Here is an 11,540-nt window from a genome sequence, read left to right on the forward strand (position 1 = left end):
AGCTCTGGAGGGCTAAATTCAGCTGTACTGGATCAGTGTAACTGGAAACATGTTCCACTTTGGATGTTATTCACATCAGCTAGTCCCACATAGCAAATTGTTACTCCTCTGGTTCAGCTCCGTGCAAACAGAGCAGAACATTAGGAAACCTCTAAAGATAATCAGAAAATAACAGGAGAATAAAAAACATTTCTCAAATTGATTGTACAAACAAGTTTTATTGTTAAAAGAAAAAAAACCAAACCAAAACAACAGGGTTCCCAGATTCAAATGCTGTTATATTTTAACTACTGGCAAACTTCTGATTCTTGCACTTCAAAACTTCTTGTATTCGTCCAGTACAGTCTGAAGGACTCAACTTTTTCTTAACTCGAGGCACAGCACCAAAATGCTGTCCTCAGCCTGACATCCAGTCAGGGTTATTCTGTGGATTAATCAGGATGCCTGATTCCCAGAGATTTTGTGCACATGGGCTGAGCATCTGATTACAGCAGTGCTATAAATGGATAAGATTATCCATCGTGTAGCTTTCCAGACAGTACATGGTGTATTCTACCTCAGGAAAATTAGTGTGCTTATTATTTCACAGCTCGGATTCCAGTTGCTTGCAGAAGCGATCTCTGTATTCTGGAATGATTTGAAATGTTTGTCGCATTCAGAAAGCATCTTGTTTTACTATCATGGTTAAATTCAAGCATATGACCATATTATTCTCAGAATCATCAGAGAATCCTTGTAAAATAATGTTATAATTGCCCTAAAACAAGCAAGGAAAAAAAAATAAAATAAAATTAGTGCATAATGCTGCCTGCTCATGTCCAAGTAGCTGCTTTCTGTTAGGACTGAAAAAGAAAGGTTCCTATCAGGTACTGTTATCATGGGTATATTCAGATATATGTGTACATAAAAAAACAGTGCTCAACTTTCTTCTCATGGCCAGGGTCCTAAGGAACAGCAGCAGGCTGTGGTCCAGCTTGCACTTGTCAGGGTCCTCTCTCAAAGCAGAGTCCTGTGCTCCTGAGGGTGCCTGCTCCCCCTTCCAGGGCCGTGCTCTTGAGTAACATATCTGACTCCACAAATGGGAATTCGAACAGAGTTGATACACCAGGCTGCGTTCTGCAGCAATGGGCTTTTCTGTCTCTGCTGTGAGGCAGTAACCTTATTAGCCCTTATAGCTTACATCCAGCAAGGGTTCCGTCCTATCAACACTTCTATTTTCTGCTGACTTTCTGCCACTTCCTTGCCCCAATACCCATACGGAGAGCATAGGTAGTTGCAATAACAGCCTCTGTATTTTACAGGCAGTCCTAGGGAAATCCTCCAGGCTACATACCACACAGCTTCTGACTAGTCTTGTAACAGAGTTTGTTGTACTGGACAGTCCATCGTTTTGTTTTCAGCTATAATCATGTACTGGATACTTAACTGCTATTCAGTCTCAGTGGTGTTTACCAAAATCATCAATTTATAGTGAACATATGATGTTAATACATCAAACATCTGCTTGATGAAAGCTAAAGCAACCTCATGTTATTATTGGTGGCAGAAAGTTTGTCCTGAGTTTGGACATGATGTCAAGATTAGGATGAAGTATGCTAGAGAGACGAGAGTGGGAGGAAGGACCCATGTAAGAAGAGTGCTGTAGTCATTCTTCAGTCCCTGATCAAAGTCTAACCAGAACTTCTCCTAGTGTGAGGTCTCAAGCTGCCTACTTAAATCACACTGCCAGGGCCCAGCTCACCTCCCTGCATGGAGCATCTGCTCCCTGAGTAGTGGGATACTGCTTGCTGGAACCTTAGCCGCAAGTCCAACTCTAAGTCAGCCACGCGTTCTTGCAGTGCACACCGCTGTAAGCAATACTGGTTCTCGCGTCAGGTCCACCTTCCTTCCAGACCCACCACTTTGCTCATCCACATCCAGCAATCTGATCCATAAAGCAGCATCACCCCAGGTTTAGCTGTTGTCTAGCTACCCATCTTCACACCCTCGCACAGACAGACTTTTGTAGGCACCAGGACAGAAGATAGTTTGGTAGCCCCTACTGAACCCAGGTCTTTCTTACCCTACCTTCTTTGACTCCTGTCACCTTCCTCTGCTGGTATGGCAAGCTGGGGATGAGCACTTGGGAGCTGAAGGGCTCTTAGGACTAATCTAAAGACTGGGAGGCTTGCAAGAGTTTCTAGTTTACAGCAAAGGCTATGATTAGGGTTAGTTCCTGGTCTGGCAGAGTCCCATTGGGAAGTGACAGGTCTGCCATAAGCACCTCATCTGTAGGAGGACTGCTTATGGCAGAAGACATTCCTGTCTACTACCAGTTCTGGGTCTAGAAGAGATGCTGGGCTGGATGGAGTTCAGCACTGTTAGAGGCCCATGAGCTTTGAGTTAAGGGGAGGCTGGAGATTTTGTACCAGTAGGAGCTCCTTAGTGACATTTGTGGGGACTAATAGGGACGGTAAGGGTCTTGGGAAGGCTCAGGCAGCTGATGAGGCAGGTGTTGGATGAAAGTGTGCTAACCTGAGGACTGGTGCTGCTCCTGGTTTAACACTGGAGCATTGCTTTTACTTTTGGATATTGTTGTCCCTCTTCAAATCTTTGAAAAGTGTTTCAGGGAGGAACAGACCAACACGTGAAGAGAATGTAAAATAAAGAATAAAATGAGCAGAAAGAATATGGATGGATTTTCTCAAACAGGCAAAAGGAAATACAATAATTTACCAAACAAAATGGAATTATTAAGGTGACATTAACTGCTATCTTTGGTCTTTTCTTTTATAAAATAAAGGAGGAATAATAGAGCAATAATAACCTGAGGACATCTAGCATTTCAGCAATGCTACCATTCTGCAGTCATCACTTCAAGCATGAGGAAGTTTTCTGACATTTCCTTTTGCTGTTTTCTACAGTTTGGGTGAACATCTCTTTTCAGAAAATATACACATGTAAGCATGTGACTTTACTATTGTTATTTCTTTATATAAAATGATGAAAAGTACCTTTGGAAACTTTGTTCTTGAACCTTTAATGTCAAACGTTGTTGCAAATGTTGCTGTAAAACATAGATAATTATAATATAAATGGTTACTTAATCATAAAGCCATCAATCACACTTCCTAATAACTCCAAAGCAATATGGTATATCTCTCAGCAGCAGTGCGAATGCCATTTACTCTTCCAGTGATAAAGCCCTCACCTGTGTCTTCTCCCAAAGCTCTGCCTATTTGTCTAAACCACGTTAGAAAATGGAAGTTAACCACAATGCTCCTGCAACATCTCCTACAGACCCATCCTACTGTGATAACTCCAATAATTTAACTTGTAATAGTAGTTCAGCTGAATGATAAATGAAGAGAGCTGATACTGATTTTTAAAGGAAAACATGGATTGCGTATTTTGACCTCCTTACAGGTCTTTTCAGCCTTCAGTCTGACATCCTGCCTGAATTCTCTGAATCTGAGCCTGTGTCATGTTAATGTTGGTTAGCCCCTACAACAGGATTGACTCTTCTCTAATAAAAAAAGCATTACACATGGGTGTAGAGAATCTCTTTAAAAACCCATCCAGACAATTTTCTAAATAAACTGTGTTCTGGATATTAGTAGTGCCCCTAGCTCCTCTCAAGTTTTCTGTACAGTCCAGTCAAATGTAGTTGTTCCATGTCATTTTAGAGATGTTAACAATAAAAGTGTCATAATGAGATGAAGGATATTAGTAATCCTAATTTATAGAGATGGAAACTGCAGTACAAGGATGTTAAAGCATATAATTCGGAAATTCTCTATTTTAGTGGGGTTCTGGCACTGGAGAACTGCCTGCTCTGAAGTCTGCTGCCTGCCAAGTGAGGTGAATCAGTCTGCATTGTGGAGAGAAAAATCTGTCTGCACAGGATGATCAATCACTCTTTTAAGAAATCTGCTTCGTGGTGAAAAAGGGCTGGCAGGATATGGCCCTGTTGGGGAGGCAGCCTGCCAGGCAAGGGAAAGGCATCGTATATTTTCTGCACTGACCTCCTTTCAGTGTTCCGCACACTGAATATTCATCATCAACTCCGCTGCAGAGGACTTCTTTCCAGAGTAACACTTTGGCACTGTCGTACCAGACGTTGAAGACGGCCTTCAAAAAGGTGATGTCACTTCCTAGTTAAGACATTGCAGGTAAGAAAAAGATAACTGGTGGGGAGGAAAAACACATACACAGGCATGCTATTCAGATAAAAACTAGTTTTCTCTGAAATACACTATTTTGTAAAGACTCCCTACAAAATGAACAAAAATACATATCTTGAAAACTGTTACTTCCAGAAAAACAAAAAGCTGGTTTTCCACAAAAAACATCAGTCTTAAAAAATATTTGAGTGAACAATTTCAAAATCTGTTTTAATTTCTTCTGCGAAGCTAACAAAGTTCACTCACCTTCACAGGTAACCCAAATAAATACTCAGATGAGGACTCTGTAGTTTTAAGCAAGTGTTGCAAACAAACTGTCCTGAATGCGGTTAGCCATCATAAAGATATCTTTCTAGGGAAGCAAACTTACCCCAGCTCTGGAGTTTTTACTCAGAAGGTGAAGTTTATGATACAGCCATTTAATAAGTAACTCAGCTTGCCAGCTTAGAGCTGGGTTTAAAGATTAGTTTCAAGTTGGGTTTGCATACACAATCCAGTACCATTTCCAGCTTCTGGAACATCCATATTCTTAGTAGAAGCCCTGCCATACTTGGTTAGCCTAATGATATTCTCTGCCCTTAAAAGGACTTGGATCTTCTTCAGGCCAGAAGAGCTGTGTGCTGCAAAAGCTTCTCTGCTTCTTCCAGAGAAATGCACGTGCACCTAAACCGTCTCAGATTTGCATGTACAGTGCCAGTCAGTGTGCAGAGCTCTGGTAACTGTTCCAACAAGTAAAAATCAAGCACACTTATTTTCACAAATCATCATGTCTGTCCATTATTAGCATTTATCTATTCCATTTTTAATCACAGTAACTCATCTCCTAAATAATTTGACATTTAGGATAAAGTGTCAGCTTTTTGCTTGTATTCATTTTTTTGCATTTGTAGAATATAATTCTCTAGTCAAGAGGGACTCACTTGGAATCCAGGTAAGATCAGCCTTCCAGACGGATTTGTTCATGATGCTGCAAGGTGTCAGATTAAACATGAAATCATGAGCTGTAGAATCTACAGGACAAAAAAGTATTTCATATTGTTTGTGTGAATAGGCTTCTCCAGTAAAATTATAAAAATACACATATATACACACTTACAATAAACACACATTTTAAAATGTATTTAAAATAAGGTATATACTATAAAATTGTCTAATATAAATATCCATAGTAAACATTAAATATGTACTTTAAATGTTATTTCTGATTATTTATATGCTTAGAAATAATATCATATTACTTTGAAATTAAGTAGTAAAAAAAGCCAGTTGTTGGGTTGATGATATTTTGCACAGAAAACTCAGAGGCAAAAGTACCTTTATTTCTCTTTTGAAGTTACACAAACTTTTTATTAGCATTAAGCCAGCATGGTCCTCTGCTGAAAATATCCCTACTTATGCTAACCATGGAATCTATATAAACTTGCTGACAACATCTAAATCTGTTTTTAATGTACCAGCATATTTTCCAGGATAATGTAAATAAGCCTTTGAGTAGATTTGCTTTGTACTCACCTAACGTTGTACAATGCACAGTGTCAGATGCGGTGTGATAAAGCATCGTACAACCTGTATCTAATCAAATTTAGACCCCCATTATCTGATATTCTAATTTTTAAAAAATCATTCAGTGACAGCCTTTGGAAGGATTTCCAGTCAGTATTTTTATTTTTATTTTAGGAAGTAAGTCTATTCAATTCAGCTTGCTTCTGCCCTCCCGAGTGTGCCCACGCTGAAGAAGTGCCCTGCTTGCTGGGGGCCTGGAGGCAGGGTGGGGAAGGGGTGCTCCCCGGGCTAACCCAGCTGAGCGCTGGCTGGAGCAAACAGGATGGCGGGGTGATTTACAGTGAGGGGTTCGGTCTTGTGTTTCAGGGATTAAAGCAAGGGGCGTGCAAAGGGAAACTGTCCAGCTGTTGGTAACCCAGCAGTCAGCTTCTCATCTCGGATACAACTACGCACAGGAAATTACAACAGGAAAAACGGCAAACAAAACTCACCATGGTCTCAAAGGTTTGATTTGCAAGCTTAAGTACCACCACTTTTACCCTTGTTAAATTTTTAATGTGAGTATTAATGTAAAGCAAACATTCCCCCGCCCTGTGCCTTAGTTTATATAGCTATTTTACAGGTGATATACACTGGTAATGCACACAGATTTCAAAAGACCTGGTCTTTTCCTTGCGAAATATCTCCTCGAAAGCCCACCTTCTTGCCACTGAGTCTGCAGGGGCACACTGAGCCTGTTCAACACAGACATCAGGGAGGTACCAAGTTGTTGCAGAATCGACTGAAAAACCTCAGTGAACTACAGAGATCCAGTGGTCTATGACACAGACAGAGCAAGAAGGGACACGGTATGTTGTGCCAGAGCCTAACTGATCCTCTAGCCTGGCAGAGTATCACATTCCCCTTTTTTCTCCATATACTTAAAACTTTTCATTGTAATATATTGGTTAAATCAATGTGGATAATTTATACAATACAGTACTTGCAAAACAAGTTTAAATCCCTTATCTTCTATTAAACTTGCAAAACAAGTTTAAATCCCTTGCCTTCTATTTCCTGAATCGAAACATGCCTGCTTTACTTGGGATAAACTTCTCTCTTAGCTGCTGCACCCAGCATTGTGGTAATATTTACGCCTATGCAGTATAATTCTTGTAACAGGGTAATTAATAACAGAAATATACTCCAGCGGAACTTCTTTTTATTTTTCTGTATTCATCAAAGAAATACATTTGAAAGAAAGTTCACATTTCCTCAGACTACAGCAATTATTGTGCAAATGCCAGTAAGAAAAAAATAAGCTATTTTTTACTTACCACAAAAGGTATATGACATTTCTAGATCTGACGACATACAAAGAAATTCACTGACTCCGGGAGTGAATAAAAGGAAAAAAAGAAGTCCAAACATAGTTACTTATTTTGCTCAGTATTTGATGGAACAAAACTTTGTTTTGGGGAAAAAGGAACAAAAATTCAGCACAGTCACCCTCAGTCACATGTCTTCAGGGAGTATTCAGTTATTTTGTCAAATTCTCTGCAATCTTAATTAATCCTACGGCAGCCCTATCAGTTATCATCACAATAAATTTTGTGAAAAAAAAGAATTTCTGCCTTTATTGTTACATTTTCCCCCAGACAACGCAGCTCAAGCTACGACTGAAAAGTGAAAGAGAAAACTGTCTGAAATAGGGAAGTGAGGAGAACTAAAATTATGATTACCAGAAGCACGTAAAGGGCAAGTTTAGTTGACTCATCAGAAGTAACATTTGTTAAGGCATGATTTCAAACACTCACAGAGTTTCCTGTACATAATAAAGAAGAGAAAAATCCACAGATTACGAAAACACACTCTTTCGAAAACCCAAGTCCACGCTTTTATTGATATGGTAGTCAATAACTCTCACAAGTTTTCAAAATTCATTTCTTACAAAGCTCACCGTGCTTTAAGAACACGCCAGTACTCTGGAGGTGTGTAATTAGGTGATGTATTTCCAAATGGAGGTAAGGATGGGAGCTGAACGCAACCATCTGACATGTTATTGAGTAGAGCCACGGATGTCCTGCGCTATCTCAGCTACCATCTTCAAAGCTGTATCTACCCCAGTTATACTTCTTAGTGAAAACAGTCTTAAAAATCCATAAAATGACAACTGATGAGTCCCATGTCCCCCTCCTGGCCTCCCTCTGGGACCTTATCCCACGCTCTTCCCCGCAGTCTCTGCTGGAGAAGCTGCGCTGCAGAATTTGCCCAAGAGCACGGAACCCAAGCACTGACTGTTGTGCCAGTGCAGTGCACAGGCATGGGTCCAGGCGGACACCGACCATGAGACAATTAATAACAAAAGCTGTAAAACTTTGACTGAGATGTTGCTATAAGAACACAGAATCTCCCTGTCACAACTGAAGATAGGTTGGGAGCCCAATTTTAATCTCGGATGTTGAAAACAGTCTAGGTTGCAGATTTTGGTGCTCAAGTTTGAAACACTAAACCAAAAACTCTTAAAGCACTTTTGGTATTAGATACACCCCCTTATTTCTGTCTGTTAGTGCAATACACAAAGAATAACATATTTTGCCTGTATCTACCATATCAGTTTTGTGGACTAAACTGGGTCAGCTTTTACTGCACAAACCCAGCAATATTGCTAGTCCCAACTACAGAAACAGATGAAAAGAAAGTCTAACTCATTCAAGAGAACACAATCACCATCTAACTGACAGGAAATGCAATTATATTTTTTTCTGAATATAATAAAATATGGAAACTTATTGAAGTCGTGGAAGAACGAATTATGGAATTTAATCAGATTATTTTCTCATGAGTTACCTACAGAAATTGTATTTGTGATGAAAAAGAAGCAGATAGATAATAGACAGGTATTTGGTTTTGTGCTAAGCAGGAAACTCAATAAAAATTACTTACAACAAATACAACTTAATCAATTGTTCTGACTCTCCCCACTCCCCATCACAGTGTCTAAAAGCTTTTATTCTCACAAATTCTGTGCACACCAGGGTAATATTTTACATATTTTAAAGGTAAAGTAGCAAAAGAATAAGAAATCGGTTTTCAGAAGTCCAAACACGTAACACAAAAGATAATTTAGGAACAGCGACATGCACAGTAACTTGACTGATTGTGCCCAGAAGGGGAGGGAGTGAGAATTCTATTAAAACTACCTAAAAGTGCCAACTAATGAGTTAATGCATGTAATCTTTCGCAAAATAAGATAAAAAATTGAAATTTTAATATGGTTAGAGAATTGTCTTCAGTATTTCCAAATCTTTCTACAGACCACAAGAAGAGTCCCACTGGCCTGACAGAGTTCAAGACTGAAAGAAACTTTTAACATTTGGCTTTTAACTGGGAATTCAAACTTATACAACTTCCCTGACAGATCTCCAGAGTACGTAGATCGCACACAGATTTTTGCTGTTGTTTAATAGAACGCTATAAAACATACAAACCCTTTGTGATCATAGCGATAGTACCATTCTGTTTCAAAATGGCCAAATTTTGCTTAAAAATAGTAAAATATGTAGTGAAATTCAAATAAATCAGGAAGGCTGTAGCAGTTGGAAAAAGAAATGGAATAATGAAGCAGACACCAAAGAACAGCTGCCTTGTACATGTACCATCACCATGTCCATAAAAGGTTCCTGTTGACCACAAAGCTGTGGCCACCGATGTGGAGCGAGTCTAATCAGCGAGAAGCCAAGCCAGGCTCTCTGCTGAGTCTTCTGTCAGTAAATCTATTAGATTTAGCAAAAGTCACAGGTCAGTTTGAAGTAGGCATGAGATGGCACTGACTGTACCCTACTGACATATACGATTACCCAGTGGAAAGCACGTCCCTCTGTAGCCAGATTTGTACTTGCTTCGCTGCACAGTGCATTGGGTGGCTGATGTACTCATGGGCAGACTGGAAAGAGCGTTGCAGATTTACAAGATTTTATATAAAAGCTCTTTCAACATAAACGAAGACAAGCTCTCTGCTGAACTCCGTGACTTTCTAGACCTAGTTCAAGAATAGGTGCGTTTTTTCAGATACTTGCTGCAGTAAATGATATAGATGAGGAATGAGTCCCCCCTGGTGGCTTAGACAGACAGACACATGGGGAAACCTCTCTCCTGTTCCTTATTGCACAAGTCAGGACTATTCCAATGCTTTAAAAAATCGGCATAACTAGGCTCCATTTTAAAAGGATCTGGCTTGCTAGTGGGAAAACAGGAACAATAAGTGCTATTGGTTTCAGGGCTAAACTATCACTTACGACCACAATTATAAAGTCTACAACCTTGACCATTGTGTCTGGTCAAATTGTCCTTACATCAAAATAACCTCAATCATTTTAAAATCTTTTCAGCAAATTCAGTTTTAGATGCTTGTGTCTTCCAATGTCCGTATCGATGCCATTCATAGAAGTGACCTCTTGTGATGCTCACTGAAGTCCCAAACTAGTGCACTAGAGGTATGAGGAATCTGCTCTGTCTCTTTTAAGTCAGTACGAAGGGTACTGGAGAGGACGGACATAAACTTCTATATATTTTATTTTTACTAAATACTCTTTCTTTACTATAATCTCATTCTTACATACTCTGATCCAGAAGGAAGGTGAAAAGGAAAGAGAAGTGGAAAGAGCTACACAATAGCGTTACTTCACTAGAGTTTTGTGACAATTTACTTAATTTATTTTGAAATCCTTTGCAACTACATTTAGTAGGGACCAACTCTCATATCCAGTTAACAGTACATAAAATAAATCCAAGTCTAGTGAATTTAGGAATTCATACCTATGACTTTTCATTTTGTCTACATCTGAGATGCTGAGAGTAGAAGTTTAACTCCAAGCCTCCTCACCGATTTGTGGTTAAAACCCTTAAATTAATTTATGATATTTTTATCTTCTTTTTCAATACATCTAAAAACTGCTTAACTTATGATTGCTTTCCAAAATAATTACTTTGTATTTGGATTGTTGGCTGCAGATGAGTACTTTGACCAGATAAGCACTTATAAGTCACTGAAATCTCCCTCAGGAAAGATTTATAATATATATTATCATAATATCCCATCACAGGAAAATAAATACAGTATACCAGTACAGCAGAGGAAAGTACTCCATTTCAAAGTGTTAGTCAGATAGAATTAAAAATTTTGTCCTAGTTCTTGGCATGTACCAAAACCTCACTTTAATGGAAAACTCTTTTAAGATGTTAAACACATTTATTCAATAAAGAAAGAGGCAATAATAATTTAATTTTCCTTGTAGGACCATTTGTGACAGTTTTTGAAGTAGATCTTTTTGCAGCTGGAAGAAGACATGTTTATTACTTCTGATCCTGGGTTTAGGGTTGCTGCTGAAGATACTCCCATATAAAGGGGCTATATATAAGGCATAAGGCATGTTTTCACAAAACAAAAACACACTTGGCAATCATCATAAAAAATAGAAAACTCTAGCAATTCCTGAGTAGATCTCTCTTCTCAAATCCTCTCATCCTATCTTTGACAATGTTTATAGTGGAAGTAGAAAGTCAAGCCCGGGGATACTAGAAAGAGGTAGAAAATTCAGCTCCTCTACAGGCAGCTGATGAAGTACTTGAGGGCGCCAGGGGAGTCCGACCCAAGAGCAGTGCACCAGCACATACCCAGTGGTGTGCTGGTAGCATTTGAGTAAGAAAGCAAACAGTTGTGGAAAGAAAGAAAAAGTGATGTGCATTATTCTGAATATAAGTTTTTTAAATGCTGTATGCACTTTGGCTTAGTGGTTTGATTTGAATATAACACATTAAACCATTGGAGGCTATTAAAGTGAAGCAAACAACACACGAGGTGGTATCCTGTGGAAACAATTATGTTGGAAATAA

At 39.1% G+C, this 11,540-nt stretch overlaps 1 protein-coding gene across 2 annotated transcripts; it reads right to left on the reverse strand.

Annotated features, from left to right (window-relative positions):
- Window positions 1-249: 249 nt before the first annotated feature.
- Window positions 250-7,283, reverse strand: LY96 (lymphocyte antigen 96). 2 transcript variants are annotated; one of them, XM_072851226.1, is made up of 5 exons: window positions 6,983-7,283; window positions 5,084-5,173; window positions 4,005-4,133; window positions 2,994-3,046; window positions 250-627 (listed from the first exon to the last, which is right to left on the reverse strand). In XM_072851226.1, the coding sequence occupies exons 1-5, from the start codon at window positions 7,074-7,076 to the stop codon at window positions 553-555; spliced, it is 441 nt and encodes a 146-aa protein (XP_072707327.1). In that variant the 5' UTR covers window positions 7,077-7,283; the 3' UTR covers window positions 250-552. The 2 variants fall into 2 exon arrangements, with proteins under 2 accessions (XP_072707327.1, XP_072707326.1); XM_072851225.1 differs by having other exon boundaries at window positions 250-757.
- Window positions 7,284-11,540: the final 4,257 nt, after the last annotated feature.

Source organism: Ciconia boyciana, chromosome 2, assembly GCF_034638445.1.
Source record: "Ciconia boyciana chromosome 2, ASM3463844v1, whole genome shotgun sequence".
Taxonomy (NCBI): domain Eukaryota; kingdom Metazoa; phylum Chordata; class Aves; order Ciconiiformes; family Ciconiidae; genus Ciconia; species Ciconia boyciana.

Excerpts from the sequence above, each read along its gene's own strand:
- LY96 (XM_072851225.1), bottom strand. The coding sequence starts at position 7,076 with ATGTTTGGACTTCTTTTTTTCCTTTTATTCACTCCCGGAGTCAGTGAA. Across the intron at positions 3,047-4,004 it reads GTGCGGAACACTGAAAGGAG|CAACATTTGCAACAACGTTT; the intron begins GTCAGTGCAGAA and ends TATGTTTTACAG. Across the intron at positions 758-2,993 it reads CAAGAACAAAGTTTCCAAAG|GGCAATTATAACATTATTTT; the intron begins GTACTTTTCATC and ends TGCTTGTTTTAG.